This window comes from Myripristis murdjan, chromosome 6 (genome assembly GCF_902150065.1).
Source record: "Myripristis murdjan chromosome 6, fMyrMur1.1, whole genome shotgun sequence".
In the NCBI taxonomy this organism is placed as follows: Eukaryota; Metazoa; Chordata; class Actinopteri; order Holocentriformes; family Holocentridae; genus Myripristis; species Myripristis murdjan.
In genome coordinates this window covers 26,865,020-26,882,542 of record NC_043985.1, presented here as the reverse complement: position 1 = coordinate 26,882,542, position 17,523 = coordinate 26,865,020, and the positions used below count along the sequence as shown (strand labels likewise).

The 17,523-nt window shown below is 42.1% G+C and overlaps 3 protein-coding genes across 3 annotated transcripts; 2 read left to right on the top strand and 1 right to left on the bottom strand.

Moving 5' to 3' along the window:
• The first annotated feature begins 2,986 nt into the window (after nt 1-2,986).
• agbl2 (AGBL carboxypeptidase 2) lies at nt 2,987-10,297 on the top strand. Its single transcript, XM_030054374.1, has 18 exons — nt 2,987-3,083; nt 3,206-3,461; nt 3,861-4,259; nt 4,419-4,561; nt 5,355-5,514; nt 6,106-6,232; nt 6,391-6,491; nt 6,665-6,777; nt 6,910-6,988; nt 7,395-7,517; nt 7,619-7,684; nt 7,786-7,881; nt 8,103-8,202; nt 8,384-8,536; nt 8,662-8,695; nt 9,084-9,289; nt 9,404-9,506; nt 9,663-10,297. The coding sequence occupies exons 2-18, from the start codon at nt 3,243-3,245 to the stop codon at nt 9,895-9,897; spliced, it is 2,457 nt and encodes an 818-aa protein (XP_029910234.1). The 5' UTR covers nt 2,987-3,083; nt 3,206-3,242; the 3' UTR covers nt 9,898-10,297.
• On the bottom strand, nt 10,282-12,080 carry tmem17 (transmembrane protein 17). The gene is made up of 5 exons (XM_030054379.1): nt 11,851-12,080; nt 11,551-11,654; nt 11,117-11,230; nt 10,767-10,910; nt 10,282-10,607 (listed from the first exon to the last, which is right to left on the bottom strand). Exons 1-5 carry the CDS (start codon nt 11,963-11,965, stop codon nt 10,530-10,532), a joined length of 555 nt encoding a protein of 184 aa, XP_029910239.1. The 5' UTR covers nt 11,966-12,080; the 3' UTR covers nt 10,282-10,529.
• A 345-nt stretch (nt 12,081-12,425) lies between these two features.
• On the top strand, nt 12,426-17,359 carry LOC115361096 (E3 ubiquitin/ISG15 ligase TRIM25-like). Its single transcript, XM_030054378.1, has 7 exons — nt 12,426-12,452; nt 12,609-13,266; nt 14,238-14,333; nt 14,425-14,658; nt 15,433-15,589; nt 15,735-15,779; nt 16,594-17,359. The coding sequence occupies exons 2-7, from the start codon at nt 12,670-12,672 to the stop codon at nt 17,145-17,147; spliced, it is 1,683 nt and encodes a 560-aa protein (XP_029910238.1). The 5' UTR covers nt 12,426-12,452; nt 12,609-12,669; the 3' UTR covers nt 17,148-17,359.
• The last annotated feature ends 164 nt before the right edge of the window (nt 17,360-17,523 follow it).

Genomic DNA, 17,523 nt, shown 5'->3' with positions numbered 1-17,523 from the left:
TTCATACATTTTGCAGTTAATAAAGAATGAACTCCGTTACCACTCTCACATTTAAAGTAAAAAAGAAAGAAAGAAAACCAAGAAATAAAAATTTGTGCTCAGTAAGCGTTATTTGCATGATTCGATTAAGATTATATTCCACTGAGAAAGCTATATATTGTAGCTAAGTAAAACTGTTGAGGAAGCTATATTTAGAAAACCGTTTATATTGCAACAATAAATGTAATAAATGATAATATTAGTTAAAATAGCACATAAAACATTTGACCTCAGTTATATGTAGGATTAACTGCGTTATCTAATAATGGATAAACTTTATTTGCAATCTTAAAACATGGTGGGGCGCGGGCACGCTGACAAACACACCCGTCGGCGCGGCCACCCAGTTTCCATGGCAACCGCAGTGTTGAGCCTGGCTCGGTTGCGTGGCAACGTCGCCTCGCGCAGGTTAGTTATTTTGTGAAAGATTGTTTTGTTAGCCGGCAAGTTGGCGTCGCGCTGTTTAAACGGACAGGGAGGGGGAGCTTTTTTTTTTTTTGACTCATAAAATATTTTTTAGATGAAAATATGAGCGAGGTAAGATACGGTCTCCGAGAAGTCCATTAAATAATATATCAAAAAAGATAAAACTAGAAAGTAGAGTACTAGCAGTTAGCCAAGTCACAGTTAGCATATGTAGCATAAGATAAAATGTGGTTGGCCGCTGTTACAGGATAAACAGGATAAAGTCCAGCACCGGGAAGCATGTGTGATTAATTAATGTGTTAATGAATACACACTTATACACACATCCGCCAAGGAAACCATGTGTCCTGCTCTGAAGACAGACCCTCAGGTCAGTTTCCATCACACACGGTACTCTTAGCTTTCATACTGAATAGCAACAGCTACAGCAAAGACTGTACTGAATTTAAAGAATGATGCTATGATTTTTTTTCTTTTTCTTTTTCTTTTTCTTTTTTTCATTTTAAGACGACAACTGAAGATGATGCCTATGGCAGATTCATCTTGCACCACCTCCAGCAGTTCACATGTGAGTTTGTTATTGGGCCTGACATGTCTTCTTTATTCTGTGGTGTGTTTGTAAGTCACCAAGAAGTTCCGTTCACACTATGTACACACACATGAGATCTTTGAAGATTTGGGAGGGTTTGAACCGTGTTAACATTGGTTGGAGGGTGAGGGGTTGGTGCTGTGCCCCTCCCCATTTCATAGGATAAGAGGATGAAACAGCCTAGCAAAGACAGTTTGGATTCATGTATATTTTAGAAACTAGGATCAAACATTAAATGAGGAGCCAAGAGGACAATCCTGACACCACTGACTCCAGCTCTGAGGAAGAGGAGCAGGACTTGGCTGGAAGGATGCAGTGTAAGACATTTGAGCATTCATAATTATGCAGCCTAATTGCTGGTGTGTGTGTGTGTGTGTGTGTGTGTGTGTGTGTGTGTGTGTGTGTGTGTGTGTGTGTGTGTGTATGTGTGTGTTTGTGTGTGTGTGTGTGTGTGTGTGTGTGTGTGTGTGTGTGTGTCTGTGTCTGTGTGACTGTTACATGTGTGTGGATGCGTTCTGCTTTTCAAGCAGGTACAGTTGACTCATAATAAAATGCATTATAAAATGGTGGTAAACACTGAGTGTAAACAACAGTGTTAGTCACCGTCCCCGGTGCCAGATTATAATACATTAAACAAGGGCTGCTTTGTAAGAGAGTTCATTAGAGTGATCAGGTTCAGCTTAATCCCTTGGTAAATCATTAAGGTTGTCAATCTGAGGTTATGAGACTGGAACTAAGTGAACTGACCTGATGAAAAATTTACAGCCATTGTGTACCAGTGGTGGGTTTTGAGCATGAACAAACTATTTATTTATCTATTTTTATATGGAAAGGGTTTGTTTGTGAGCTTGTAAAGAAGCAATGTGATTCCTGTTTCCCATCAGTCTCTGTGCAGCTAAACCAGGTGGCACGAACCAGGCAGCTGCTGATTGACTTCGATGGCGACCGACCCGTTTTCAGCCTCAGGGAGCCTCTGGACCTGTTTACCTTCCTCTCTGTGTCCCGCCCCCGCTGGCCCATAGAGTGTGAGGTCGTCAACAACTTTATCCACCACATAGGTGTTTAATCATTCTATTTTATTTAACTTTTAATAAACCAGGCAAGTTATTGATATTTTAGGAGTGTTAACCACCAAAAAGACTCATTAATAAGCCAGTGAGTCCGGAAATAGTGAAGAAATAAAATATTATCATAATCACAGTGATATTACTTATTGCTGTGCAGTTTGATGACGTCTCACCATTGGGTTTGTTGTCTGTGTTGCAGAGTGGGATCCACCTGAGCCAGAGCCCTTCTACCAGCCCACAGGATATGAGAGGACACCCATGCCAGTCGGAGAGGAGAAAGGGAAAGTGGTGTACTGCACTGATCACGGTAAATTTAGGACAAAAAGACATACATTTTGGATTTATTTATTGCTTTACTTTTTATTTTATGTGTCATGCCATTGTAATACATGCCATGAAAGAAATTGTGTTGTCATGGTGGCTGCATAAATTTGCATACTAGGTTGAGGTTGAGGAAAAGCTGACTTTGTTGAAATTGTTCAAACATTTTAATGCTGTAAAGCTCATGTCAATACCCTGGGTGTGTTATGCGAAGACAAGTATGTTAATAGTTTTTTTCTAATGAATTGCCTTCTTTTATATTATTACCATGGTGATGTTTGACATGGTGATTAGATAGCTCAAGTGTTTCTTGATTAAGTAATGAATTGTTCATCTGTGTAACTCCAGATGTAAATAAATATCTCTTTAGGTAATCTATCCTCTGGCAAATAGTTAAAGTAGTTATCCATTTTAATTTACGGTGCTGTTTTTGATAACTTTATTAGTCAATACTGACCGGATGTCCTGTTGTTCTCACTCACTTGTTAAGCCACTAAAAGCCCATATTTCACCTGCTCTCGTGTTGGAGGAAGCAGGGGGGGCATTAACACTACCACTCCCCGCCACACACATCCGGGGGACTCCACCTTAGACTTTGAGTCACGCTTCGAGAGTGGGAACCTGCAGAAGGCTGTGCAAGTGTGAGAGTTTGGATCTTAAGCTCCCAATTTGTTGTTTCAGCATTTCAAGTTTTTCACTTTGGGTCTAAGCTAAGTTACTGTCTCTGTTTGTCTCTCTCTCTATCTGTTTGTCTGCCAACCAGTGGCCTCCATGACTATGAGCTCACCCTGCGTACTGACATGTACACCAACAAGCACACGCAGTGGTTTTACTTCAGAGTCAGGAACATGAAGGCTGGAGTGGCCTACCGCTTCACTATTACCAACTTGATGAAGGGCCGCAGCCTGTATTCTCTGGGTATGAAGCCACTTCTCTACTCTGAGAGAGCTGCCGAGGAGAAAGGTGTTGGCTGGCATCGCATCGGTTCCAATATCAAATATTACCGAAACTCCAGTCAGGTGGGTGGCTCTTGCAAATCATGCCTCAAGTGATCTTATGCACACTTGAGCTGGAATGTTAAAAGTTTTGTCTCAGCTGAATTTAAGGTTTAGTGACAGTGAGCTATGAAACAGTACACTCTCATGTGTAACTGTGGAGTATGACTGAGTGATGAAATGACCTCAGTGATTGAATGTATAGTTAACCCCAGAACTAAGAAAGCAATATTGAGAGATCTGTTGTGGCTAAAGCATGTCAATACATTTAATAAAAACATATATCTTTAGAAAAAAAATAGTTAAAAACTAGAAGTGTTACACGGACAGATACATACAACTAAATGCATGATCCGCTGCAGGCTGAGATAAGTACTGTAGGGGTAAGATCTCCCTCTGACCCACGTCTCTGTCGTTACTCAGGCTAAACCGGACAACAATGTCACCGTCGCCCTGTACTCCCTGACTTGGACTTGCCAGTTCCCTTATGACTCAGACACCTGCTATCTGGCCCACTGCTACCCCTACACATATTCACACCTGCAGCACTACCTCAGCCGCGTCACCTCCAACCCAGCAGTTTCGTCCTACTGTAAACTGCGAGTGCTGTGCCGCAGCCTGGCTGGGAACAACGTGTACGTGTTGACAATAACGTCCCCAGTGGGCAGCTGCATGGAGGGCGGGGCCAAGAAGGCGGTGGTGGTAACGGGCCGAGTGCACCCTGGGGAAACCAATGGCTCCTGGATGATGGAGGGATTCCTGGACTTCCTGCTCGGGGACTCGGACGATGCCCAGATACTCAGGGACACTTTTGTTTTTAAGGTGATGCGGCTCAAGCCCACAGTACCATACCTTCCTTGTTGCCTCATTACATTACAGTTTGTTTGGAAATACATCTTAATACAACTTTGTAGGTGGCAAGTTAGAGATAACAGCAACATTTCTTCCTTCTTTCTGTTGTTTCCTCCTCTGGTCCTGCAGGTGGTGCCGATGCTGAACCCTGATGGTGTGGTTGTTGGAAACTACCGCTGCTCTCTGGCTGGCAGGGACCTCAACAGGAACTACAAGACAATACTCAGGGACTCCTTTCCCTGTGTGTGGCACACCAGGAACATGGTGAAAAGGTGGGAAAGGACACACAGTAATTGTTTCAAAATAGTTTCACACCATATATATTTTTTATGTGCAATTAAAAGCAACTAGATGGTAATGATTATTTTTTTCTCATGTTGAAATCTAGTTAACTACTTTACCTTTTTGGCTGTAAAACATAAGAAGGGACTTTTTCATCCTTGAGGGTCAGGAATATGAAGGCTAGAGTGACCTACCTATCCTTTTGCATTTTTTCATCCTTCTACCCATTCATATTGGGTTGTTTGAACTGGGACAAAGTTCAGACAGTAGGCTCTAAGTCTAAGAGAGGTGAAAGTACAGGACTGAGAGACATTACATACAAAAGAAAGTGAATATTCTTTACACATTGAACTTGTTTGAAACGATTGTTATTTGATTTACATTAATTCCACAGTTCAGTTTCTGGAAAGCAGCTGCTATTGTTTGTGCTTAAGAAACAGTGAACAATCAACTTTATTTCAATTAAAGGAAAGATGAGTCTTCTCAATATCCTAATCAGGTGATTTTTTGTGGGTAGTTAGACCTACATTTTTAAGTAGTTTTAGTTAACAAAACTGTATGAAACTGTTTTGAGGGTAGTTCTGTAGTTAAACTTCTAACATCATGTAAAACTACATTTTCAAAGTGATTTCGCCAATAGTACACACACATTCTCTCTTTCTTCATTATGGCTTAGTAGTGGGACTGTTGAGAGACTCTGAGCCAGTCAACTATGGATGAAACTCTCACTCTGCTTGTTATTCCATATATTCGACTCTGCCTGTTATTCCATATATTCCCCAGACTGGTGGCAGAGAGGGATGTCGTCCTTTACTGTGATTTTCACGGCCACAGTCATAAAAACAACGTCTTCATGTATGGCTGTAACCACCGTGGTAACGCTGCCCTGCAGCTTCACGAGAGAGTCTTCCCACTGATGATGAGCAAGAACGTGAATGACAAGGTGCAGTCACTGAGCTTCACTGAAGCCTTACATACCTGTATTCTGTATGAGTAACTGTAGACCTAACATATTTTAAGCAGCAAATGATCAGATTGATAAGATTAGAGTAAAATGCAGAATTAATTGTCGCTGTTCACTCTCTCACTATTTTTTAGTTAGGTTAATGAAATCTAGCTCCCAAAATATACTCGCTACTATGATTAATCTTCTGATGTTTATCATTCCTAATCTACGTACATGGACACAAATGTTAACATACGCAGTTCAAAAACTGTTGATAACTATGCTATGTTGGCTCAGTTTAATGGTGTTGTGGTTAGAGTTGAGAGTTTAGAGTTCATCATCTCAGATAATTATGGTTTGCTAGTTCATCTTGGCTGTTTATGCCAGTGCAGTGAGCTGTAATATCAGAATAATAAAGGACATATGAATGGACAATAGTAAGATGGACACTCAGTGTGCAAAGTAGGCCTACACATCATCATAAATAATGCTAAGCATTATGTACCAGAGCCAGTCTTTATGGCTTGTTATTCAGTCATATAAACTCACATATCAATGAAAATGATGATTTCTGTGTCTCCTCCTCAGTTCTCCTTCCGCAGCTGTAAGTTCCGGGTGCAGAAGAGCAAAGAGGGAACAGGCCGAATCGTCATGTGGAGACTTGGCATCAGAAACAGCTACACTATGGAGTGCACCTTCGGAGGCTCCACACTGGGTCAGTTTACTCTTTGTGTGCTTGTGTGTGTGTGTGTGTGTGTGTGTGTGTGTGTGTGTGTGTGTGTGTGTGTGTGTGTGTGTGTGTGTGTGTGCGTCTGTGTGTGTATGTATGTGTTTGTCCTGTTCATGACGATAAATCATCTGCACGGCTTCCAGGTAACAGGAGAGGGACTCACTTCACCACACGGGACATGAAGTCTCTTGGCTATTACTTTTGTGACACCCTGCTGGACTACTGTGACCCTGACCCGACTAAGGTGACTGATAAAGCAGCCCGGCTGAGTTTCTCTCAGGCTTGATTAAAGTTATGTAGAAATCTGGGCTGAATATGAGCACTGACAATATAACCTTGCTGCTTAGTTTCACCTCATTCCATGGAAAATAAAAAATCATATCTTCCTCTGTGTGTGTTTTTGTGCAATCTCATCAGACTGCTTACTGTCTGACTGAGCTGGAAGCACGGCTGAGACAGGAGGTCAGGGAGAGGCTGGGCAAAGAGCTGGACACTGACTGCAACATCTCCGTCTCTGACCTGGAAACCAGGTAATAAAGGATTAAGGATAATTTTTTCAGGAAAAACATGCACACAATGTTGATCAAGACTGAAGGCTCTGATGTGCAATATCTGGGCTCTCATCCACCTCAAATGTTAATATTTCTTTTCTGCTGTCACAGCACCAGTGGTTCAAATAGTACAGATTCTGATGGACCGCCAGTACATTTAATGAACCAACCAGACAATATTCAGCAGCAGGTATGTGGATAGAGGCCTATTTTCATATGACATAGGATTATAAATTACATTTAGTTCAAGTTATGCTAGAGAACTCTGAATTACTATGAGAGGAGGCCTTGGATGTTTTTTATATGTCTTAATTCATTCAGTTGTGAATCAGTCTTCCCCTTTTTGTTTTGCTATGCAGCATTCTTTTTGCCTTTCTTCTTGTAAGGATGTCAAATTAATCCAACTAGGGAATGTTGTCTGCTACCAAAATACTGCTCTGTGAATTCCTTTCTTGCTTACCCACAAACAGAGTTGTACTAAACAGCAAATGCCACCCACCTGAAACTTCACGCTGACTAAAATCATCTTTGAAAAGTATTTTAAATAATTACTTGACCCAGGTGTGTTTCTCACCTGCTACTGTTCTCCTACACAGAAATCCCCAGTGAGGAAGAAGAAGAAACGCCTGAGGACTCATAAGGACAGGAACAGGCTGTGGCAGGACAGAGTGAAGAACAGCACTGAGCCCAAAGTCTTGCACAGTAGCATCAAAAATATAGTAAGACAGTATGAGACCCACACTTTTCACCAGCACATACACTGAAATGATCGACTTCTTATTAATTATCAGTGTGACTAACCAGTGAATGGTCTTTACAGAAGCCCAGCCTGGTTAAAGTGAGGATGCAGGAGAGGACGGTGGTGAGAGAGAAGAAAAGAGAGCAGGTAGAGTGGTTAGTAGTGCCAGATAGAAGGGAAGACAGCCAGAAGGAAAGGACTGAGCAGATGTTCTAATTCTCACTGTTAATATTAACTTTGTTTTGAAGCGGAACAGCATAAATAAACCTGGAGCCCCTCGCTCAGCATCTGACCTGGATGGGATCAGTCATGTGACCCTGTGGCAGGGCAGTGAACCTGTCCAGGTAAGATGTCTGCTACCTAGTCATCGTGTTTGAATTCACTCATGGCATTCTTTTCCCTCTGACTTTTGAGATTTTACTCATACTGACAAATTAATGGATGACCGTCAGCATGTGCTCGTACAGTACTGGCAGCTCTGTACCTCAGCCTCCATCAACATCACCTTTGATCGAAGGTGCTGTCATTTGTCCACATGTGATGCCTCATGTTGTCTGTGTTTTAGGATAAAGAGTGCCGGGAAGCTATGAGGGCTGAATATCTGTATCGCAGGGCTAAAGCATTTCCACAGCTCAGCACATACACAACTTTGTCACCTGATACAGGTACAGTAACATTCCCCATACTGCCACTATCTCATTACTCCCTTTACCTTGGAAATACAGAGGAAGTTTGGAAGGCACCGATAAAATATGTTTAGATAATTTGATCGTCCAGTGAGAGAAGCAGAAGGACAGGTCTGGTGTAGTGTATATATTGTAGTATATTTGGCTTTGGCCCTTACAGAGAAGCCCCAGGAGGAGACAGGATGGTGTAAATGTTCAGCTCAACTACTGCACCTGTGCGCCCTCCATCCCCGCCAACTGCAGGTCGCCAAGCCTGCTGAGCTCCAGCACCGGCTGCCCGCACCATCCTTTGTCTACCATAAAGGTCTCAGAGGTGAGTCTGAACATAGCTCTGCAGGGAAATTACAAATTTCTCAATATTTAATTTACAAGGTCAGAAGGTTCATAATTCTCCAATGACACTGTAGCTGTCTAGTGAAATTCATGTTGCTTTTTCAGGTAGACTATCAGCTTCAGTTACGGCGGCTCACAGGTAAACATCACCGTAAAATCCTGTCCACTGGTTAGAGCATCATGAAATGTTAATGCTAAGCTGCAGCAGCCTGGGTTCTAATCTGGCCCAGAACCTTTGCTGCATATTATTCCCCCTCTCTGCCCTGTCTGTCCTTTCTCTCTCCACTGTGACTGCCTAATAAAAAGCAGAAATACCCCAAAAAATAAAATCCTTTTGATAGTCATGGACTTGGGAGACGGGTTCGTATGTGTTGCAGCTTAGCAGTTTAAAAATCGCTTTTATTCGGACATTTTGGGACAAAAGTGTTAGCCAGATGATAAAAATGCCAAAATGGGATCAGTTTTCCAGCTGTGGCAGCCACTCCATCTGAATGAATATAAAAAAAACACAATTTCTTATGTGTCAGGTCTCCCTCAGGCATGTACTTAAAGGTGGTTCCTCCTGCAAAGTGTCTGATGTCAAGCTACCCTGACAACTCCACCTCCCTGCCGCTCTGCATAGACAGAAATGCTTTACGGGTCTCAGCACGTCACTTTGTGCTTGAGGATTCATTTACAGACACAATCAACAGCAAACGGCACAGCCAGAACCAGGAAGAAAATACCACTGAAGGTTGTACAACTGTATACACACCAAAATATGTAAAGGTTATAGACTGTATGTTGTTATTGTGGTCTTTGAGAAATGATCGTTTCAATAACAATGTTGCAACCCCTGACACTGCAGTTCAAAGATTCAAAGATAAGAAGATGGTGAATCAGAGGGAGCTGAAACTCAGGGAGGAGCTGGGAGAGGATGTGACAGCTGGGAGTGCAGTCTACAACCAAAGGTACAAAACATGTGAGATGCATTCCATGAGAGGATATGTTGTATCTCTCATTTCCACTAAAAGGTCCTGAATACAAACTAAAATTAGCCTCACTGAGCTTTGATTACAAATATTGGATTCTGACAAGAATTAATGATGGGATTTTCAATTTTGCAGACTGTTCAAAAACTGTGAAGAAAGAAAGGGAGTGGCCATTTTACCTCCTCTGTCAAGGCCTTCAGGCCTCATCCAGACAGAATCGTCACCTTCCCACTGTGACCGTTTCAGTCAGATGCACAGGCTCGTTGTGCCTAAGGACAGCTGGCTCTCTTGCGCTGGGAGACAGAGCCGAGGAAGAACAGCTCCACAGGAACAAAGGGTCACCAGATCCTCACAGTCTGCCCCGCTGTAGGGTAAAGCTGAGAACTACAAATAGGCCTATATTTTTTATTGTCTCAGAACGTCTGACCAGTGCTGAGAAACTCTGTGGATGGATAAAGAAAATGATACCACACCGTGCCGCTGCTAGACCCGCTAAAGACAATGATAACCAGCAGATATGGTTGGACAGACTGCAGTGCAACTTTCTCTGCCCCTGGAGATTCATCTGTACACTCTCTGTGTAAGATTGAATGTCAAGAGCCTATTGAATTTTCATAAAACTGTGATTTAAACCATGATAAAACTGACTTTTTTGATAATGAATTTGACTATTCCTGAGATTGATAAGTATGATGAGAGTAGTGGATTGTGATAAACTGCATCAACTGCCTTAAAAAATGATGAATGAGCTGAATACTATGTACATTCCATTTATTTACAGGATTATACAAAACCACAAACATGGGATAAATAATAAAAAACAGAAACAAATATGTGCAAACTTTATCTTGGTTCTTTAGCAACTCTGTGGAAAAGAAATATCCCACTTGCTGTGCTTAATATCAATATTAATACTTTGAGACCAAGTCGCTTTTCAGTCTGAGATTTGTCCTGGTGTTTCTGAATATGCAGACGGGTGATGAACAGGTGAGGCAGCAAAAATCAGTCAAACTGTCGGAGATGGAACTGGCTCTCTGTGTGTCTGACCATCTCCCGCAGTGCCACAAAGCCAGAGAGGGCCTGGGTGAGGAGAAAGATTAAATTAATAAATGGAAAAAATATGAAAAACAGGAAAGATAATCTCGAAATTCTGGCCTCCCAGATGATGTATGTGTAACTGTCAAGAGTGGAAATGGTAAAACTACCAACACCCGGCTTTATGGAGGAATGTAAACTTACCTGTATGAGCAGGAACGCGGCAAGAACAATGTGAACTCCCCTCTCCAAGGGCTGGATGAGGATGGCTTCGTTGAAAAGCTGGAAAAGGATCAGTGGAAACTGCAGCAGGATGCTCAGCAGCCAGAAACCAGCCAACTCTGGGACCTTTAAACACAATAACACAGCTAAGAATTAGTCTCACTCAAAGTCCAGCTCCACAAAACATTGTTACCTTTAGGTTTTGTGTGTTGTTGCGACATGTACATAAACTACATCTACACCAAACGTATAACTGCAGTTAAATGTTAGGCTGAGACTGATCAGGAGCATGTGTGTGCGTGTGTGTGTATATTCATGTGTATATCAGCTACCTTTTCTTGCAGGTTCCCAGCATAACCAAGGTAGAGTCTAATGGCCTCAATTAGAGTCATCATGATCAGAACAGTGACAAGGATGAACTTGTAGTAGTCTGGCAGGGCAGGGTACTGGCAGAAACGACATAACAAAGTGCCATTAAATCAATATGACACAATTAAATCAGTGCAATGTTTCCAATGCTCATCCTAACAATGACTATTACTGAGGAGGCACAAGTCAGTGACAGTGTGTAACATGTTTCCACGGGTCACTGTGTCCCTCCTCAGATCACAGCAGGCTATTACAAACACAGCAGAGACAGAGGTGCAGGTCCTGACACTTTTGCACAATCTGGCGGTGTGTGTGGCAGAGTTAAAGGTTACCGGATTCTTTTCCCTTCTTGCTTTGTCTCTTTCACACATTTCTTTTCTGACTTTCTCTGCTTTACCTTGAGGTGCAGCATCACGACCTCGCTGATCCACCACAAGGGGAAGAACCACATGTTGAAGCACAGAGACATCTGGAGCGGGAGGCTGGACACGACCTGCGTTTCTGCAAACAAAAACACACATATACAATGCTGAAGTTAAAACTGAGGCACGTCCACCCGAAATTTAGCTTATTTAGCATCTGCATAGTTAGTTGTAAATAAAGAGCACATGTTAATGAAGGCGGACGGGTGCTAGCGTTAGCCACGTTCACTATCTAATGCTAACTTGTGCGAGTTCACGCCCGGATTTCGACTCACTGTGCCCAAAAAACGCGTCGTGCTCCTCGGGTTTTTGCTGAGCGCGACTCTGGTCGATAAAGATGTTCCGGGAGAAGTCGTCCAATCGCTTTCTGATCGGCTGCGGCAAGGCCATCGTGTAAACAAATCAACAAAACGCTCCGCAGAGGTAAACATCAGGAGGAAACTCCTCGCCGTCTCCTTGGCGACCGGAGACCGAAATCTCGCGCTCTGCTCAAATCTCGCACGAAAAAGCGTCAACCCATGTGCTGTCTTGTCCTGTCATTCATTTATTCATTTATTTAGTTCAGTAGGCAGCACTGTGACATAGCCACTGACTGGATGTTATGAATGAAAAGCAACGTGTTACAAACTGGATTCATACGATATGAACAAGGACATTTTAGTGACTGTTCACAGAGGTCTTGTTTTAACTTTTAATATGTGACCTTGATATGAGCATCTGGGGTAAAAGAACAAAACAGACAATGCAGCATTATAAACAAGTCCACAATCCCGCTCATCCCCTCTTTCATGAAGTCATATGAACATGTAAAAAATCTGTCATACCAAGTTTAATAACTCTGAAACAGCATTCACAGTGGACGCATGTGTCACTGTTGGTGTGTGTACTCTGCAGTTTGTTTGTTTGTTTTTTTGTTTTTTTTTAATCATTGCTGTGTTTGCTGTGATTTACTGTGATTTAAAGGGATTTTATCTAATGTGGATGTGACTGGGGAGTCAAAGCGAAACCTGATGAACTTTCACTTTCGACGCAGGTACTTTTTGTTTCTGAGAAATCGAAAGTCCAGCAGTGTGTGAGCTGTGCTGGGCTGAGAGATGGCCGAGGCTCTTCCCAAAGACGCGGACGCGCTTTCTTGCTCGGTTTGCTTGGATCTGCTGAGGAGCCCGGTGACTCTGCAATGCGGCCACAGCTACTGCATGGACTGCATCAATGGTTACTGGGACCAGGAGGACCAGGAGGGCGTGTGCAGCTGCCCCCAGTGCAGACACACATTCACCCCAAGACCCACACTCAGCAGAAACACGGTGCTGGCTGAGCTGGTGGGGAAGGTCCAGATGGGGAGCAGGACCGGGCCCGGTGCTGGACCTCAGCGGGGTGCAGGCTGCGGGCCCGGGGAGGTGGAGTGTGACTTCTGCACGGTGAGGAAGCTCAAAGCCGTCAAGTCGTGCCTGGTGTGTCTGGCCTCGTACTGCGCCACTCACCTGCAGCCGCACTACGAGTCTGCGGCCTTCAAGAGACACAAGCTGGTGGAAATCACAGCGTCCATCCAGGAGAGGATCTGCGCCAAGCACGACAAGCTGCTGGAGGTGTACTGCCGCACCGACGCGCAGTGCGTCTGCCTGCTGTGTGTCATGGACGACCACAGGGGCCATGACACCGTGTCAGCTGCGGCAGAGAGGACGGAGAGACAGGTAACACCTGAGAGTCAGCAGCTGGTGTGAGACTGAAAGCACTGAACCCTCCTGATACCTTCAAAAAAATATATATATATATATTTATTTTTTTTAATCAATTGGGGTCAATTTGACCCAATTGAAACCTCCAGAAAGTAATTATAATACAAACCTTTACCCCAGTTTATGTATAGCCCTTAATCATAACCCCCCATTCACCCACTTATACAGCAAAGGTCTTATTGGAGTCATGTTTTTCCTTTCAAATGTCACACTGAAAAGCAGCAGTGAGGTCCCTAAAGCAGAGGGAAGTTTTTTGAAGACTACACCAGCATGTAAAAAATGTGCTCAGAACACTGAAAACATATCATCATGTTAATTTAATGTTTACCGACTTGTGCACATTAAATTAGGAAAAGGCATCAAATATGAATACAAAAAAGGTGTTAATTATATATCTAGAGTCATTAAACACCGAATGGGGTCAAATTGACCCAAAAGATTTTAGGAGGGTTAAAAAAACTCAGTTCACCTCAAAATCTTATTTGACATATATTACTTCATTAATCAAAGTGGAATCCAAATCCAAATCAAAAGTGATATGCACCTTGTTAGTCTCAGTCACAGGCCAATAGGCTGTACTCAATGAATGGGTACAGCCCGTTCAATTTCAATGGTATGAATGGGTAATAATAAGAATAATCTTTATTTATAATGCACCTTTCAGGCCATAGAATGCAGCTCAAAGTGCTTTACAAATGAGAAAACACAAGTCAATAAAACCTTTAAATAGACACAAACAGCAAAACCCTAAAAACAATTTCAAACCAGTCAAAGGAATGGGGACATTCACTGGTAATATGGATACATCAGGTGGTGTGGCCACTTGTGCAAATGAGCGGGCTACAGATGTTCTGTGTTTTGGCCCTACAACAATAAACTGTATAAAAGGACACAATGAAGTCCACAATCTGCTCTTATTCTTTCAGAAACAGTTTGGAAAGAAAAAGCGAAACTACCAGCAGAGAATTCAGGAGAAAGAGAAGCAGCTGCGGCAGCTGAGACAGACCATGAAGACACTGCAGGTGAGTGTTGCCATGCACAGCTGTTTAACTGACTTTACACACATTTAGCTGAGAGCCTGCTGTATTTTTTTCTCCTCTTCTTAACTTTCAGGGCTCTGCAGAGGCGGCGATTGATGAAAGTGAGAAAACGTTTGCTGAGATGATCCTGTCTGCGCAGAAAAGGTGCAGCGCCGTGAGGGAGCTGGTCAAAGTCCAGGAGAAAGCCGTGATGAGCCATGCCGAGGGGCTGGTGGCTCGTCTGGAGACCGAGATAGAGGAGCTGAAAAGGAGAGAGAACGAACTGAAGCAGCTCTCACTGTCCGAGGATCACATCCACTTCCTGAAGGTGGACACCACTCCCATTTCATTTATTTTATTTCTTTGGAACATGTTAAAGGAAGGAAAACATAAAAACAAGCAGAGACAGAGAAAATGACAGAGTTTCCAGCTATAAACAGCTCAGTGCAAAAGAAATTATTAAAACGGGAAGGGGGGGTGGGGGGGTGGGGGGGGGTTATTACAATTGTATAAGTATCACCAGTTTGATTTTATGTAATTGTATGTACCTTTTTTTTTTTTTTAAATCCTGTAATATTTACTGCCGGCCTATAGAAACCAGCCAGCAAAATGTGAGTAATCTTAACCTGATATGAGCAATATAGATATGCATGTTCATCATATGACCACAATAATTGAGTTTTTTTGTGGTGTAGTTTGCATCCACTAGAGCTGATGTCTTACTAATCTTTATCTTTTCAGTTATTTACACAAGAGCATGAATCTTTACTTAATCAATTTGATAGAGATGCTTTTTTTTTGTTCCCCTTGAGACAAAATCAGTTTTCTAGCACATGGAAACATTAAAGAACAGGAATGTGGGAAAACAACAGAACAGGAACAGCCATAAACATATTATAGTAAACTAATATAGAAATACTGGCACTGCAGATCTACAGACACAGTTTTGTCAGTAGTAGAAGACAGAGGCAGTTTGACTGGGCGGTGATGAGCAAAAGGCACAAAGTTAACGATTTTCCAGTAATCTTAAGAGATTTGATTAAACTGTGCATGCTGCTATGGTTTACTTGGTGTTTGTGTCTCTTTTCTTAAATATTTCTAGACGTGCCAGGCTGTTTTTGACCCTCCAGAGTCGGATGATGCGTCTGATACCAGTGCTCAAGTACACATGCCCTTTGAGTTTGTGCGGAAAGCAATTTGTGATGCAAGAGACAGACTGGACAGCATGGCCCGGGCTGTCGCTGAAATATCCGAGAAAAGTAAGAAACCAGCTGTCATGTCGGACTAATTCATGTTGGCACTGTCTGTGAAATCAGATCTTAGCAAAGACCTGAGTGTAAACCAAAACTTCTATAATATTCTTAGGGTAGAAAAGAATGACTGTAATTTTTTTTCTTTTTCCAGTGCAAATTGAGTGTGATCCCACGACAAGACAGGAGTTTTCCATCTGTAAGTTGTTCCTTTGATGTGGACACTAAAACTGAAATTTATAATGGAATTCTGTACTTGTGTCTACATAATACAATACTAAAATACTTCACTTTGATACGCTTTCATGTCAATACTAAGTTGATATTTTGGTGTAACTACATTTTGGTTTTATATTTGGTAAATACTTAAGTGAGTGCACATCTCAGTCAAGACTATTATTAACTAAAACTGAACTAAAAACTAAAACTGGGTGTAAAAAACATTTTAGTGAACTGAAATAAAAAATAAAAAAATAAATCTTAACAAAAATGCAGAAAATATCTTAAGTTTTAGTCTTTGTCAGTTTGGTGAAAATTATCAACACAACAACAAGTGATTGTAACACCTATACTGAACTTCTTAAGTCTAGACCCTGACAAACACCCCTATATTATAATAATACTAAAAAAATAATAATAATAATAAAAAAATAAAGCTCAAACTAACACTGACTAAAAATGAAACAAAAAGTAAATATTTTTAAACATTAAAAACTAAACTGAAAGCAAGCCCACAGCAAACCCACCCTGGAAATTAACTAACACTAAACTGATTTGAAAAAAAAAAGAAAAGAAAAAGAACTATACATAAAATTTATAAAAATATGAAAATATAGTCTCAGTGCACCCCTTCCATCTCTCCTCACTGCTCCTCTCTCTCTCTTGGTCTCTGAAATGAACACACACACACTGCAACGTAACGATAATAATAATAATAATGATAATAATAATAATAATAATAATGATGATGATGATGATGATGCAGTGAAGCAGTAATTGTTTCTAAATTCCAGATTCCTGTCAGCTCAGTTTGGATCCCAACACGGCATCTGAAAACCTCCTGCTGTCTGAGGGAAACACCAGGGTGACGTGGAGCAAAAGGGCCCAGAGGTACCAGCGGCACCCTGAGCGGTTCACACAGTTGGACCAGGTGCTGTGCGCCGAGGCCTTAATTGGAGTTTGCTACTGGGAGGCTGAGTGGAAGGGCCAAAGGGTCGAGGTGGCCGTCTCCTACAAAGGGACGAGGCCGGATGAGTGTGGCTTTGGCTACAGCGACCGGTCCTGGTGCCTGTCCCTGTCACCGACCAGCTGCACTTTCTGGCACAACAGCACCAGGACGAATATAAGCGTCCCTTTCTCCTGCAGAGTGGGAGTGTATCTGAACCACTCGGCAGGGGTCCTGTCTTTCCACAGCGTGTCACAGTGTGGCAAGATGACGCTCCTCTACAAAGTGCACACCACATTCTCTCAGCCTGTTTACGCCGGCTTCATGGTCAACAGAGGAGCCTCTGTGAAGATATTGCAGCCGGAGGGAGGGCACTCAGTAGCAACAGCACCAATAATCTAATGTGCACTTTCTGTTTAAAGTTTAGTAAATTTAACATACAATATCAACATTTCATTTAAAAATGGCTTAAAAATTTGCTAATAACTGATATGAATTAGTGAGATATGGTTTTATGCAAGCAGTCTGTTTAGGTTAGGTGTGTGTGCTTATTAAAGTGAAAAAAAAAAACAAAAAAACATCCACTTTGTTAGTTTTTGATTCACCTTTGTGTTGTGTTCATGTTGTATTAGGCAAGCCATGCAGTGTTGTCCTGGGACTGTAAAGCCTTTTGAGACTGTAAGCAGTGATTCTGGACCCAAAATAAATTTGAACTTGAAATATAACTCAGTTTGAGAGCTACACTTTTTGAGATTCAGCATTAAATGTCACATAACAT

What these genes read in the sequence shown, in the direction of transcription:
- LOC115361096 (XM_030054378.1), top strand. Translation starts at nt 12,670, where the DNA reads ATGGCCGAGGCTCTTCCCAAAGACGCGGACGCGCTTTCTTGCTCGGTT. An exon ending in ATCACATCCACTTCCTGAAG is followed by an intron (nt 14,659 to 15,432) that starts GTGGACACCACT and finishes AAATATTTCTAG; the next exon opens with ACGTGCCAGGCTGTTTTTGA. An exon ending in CGCTGAAATATCCGAGAAAA is followed by an intron (nt 15,590 to 15,734) that starts GTAAGAAACCAG and finishes TTCTTTTTCCAG; the next exon opens with TGCAAATTGAGTGTGATCCC.
- agbl2 (XM_030054374.1), top strand. Translation starts at nt 3,243, where the DNA reads ATGTACACCAACAAGCACACGCAGTGGTTTTACTTCAGAGTCAGGAAC. An exon ending in GTGACCCTGACCCGACTAAG is followed by an intron (nt 6,492 to 6,664) that starts GTGACTGATAAA and finishes CAATCTCATCAG; the next exon opens with ACTGCTTACTGTCTGACTGA. An exon ending in CAGACAATATTCAGCAGCAG is followed by an intron (nt 6,989 to 7,394) that starts GTATGTGGATAG and finishes TCTCCTACACAG; the next exon opens with AAATCCCCAGTGAGGAAGAA.
- tmem17 (XM_030054379.1), bottom strand. Translation starts at nt 11,965, where the DNA reads ATGGCCTTGCCGCAGCCGATCAGAAAGCGATTGGACGACTTCTCCCGG. An exon ending in TCGTGATGCTGCACCTCAAG is followed by an intron (nt 11,231 to 11,550) that starts GTAAAGCAGAGA and finishes CGTTTCTGCCAG; the next exon opens with TACCCTGCCCTGCCAGACTA. An exon ending in CTGGGAACCTGCAAGAAAAG is followed by an intron (nt 10,911 to 11,116) that starts GTAGCTGATATA and finishes TTGTGTTTAAAG; the next exon opens with GTCCCAGAGTTGGCTGGTTT.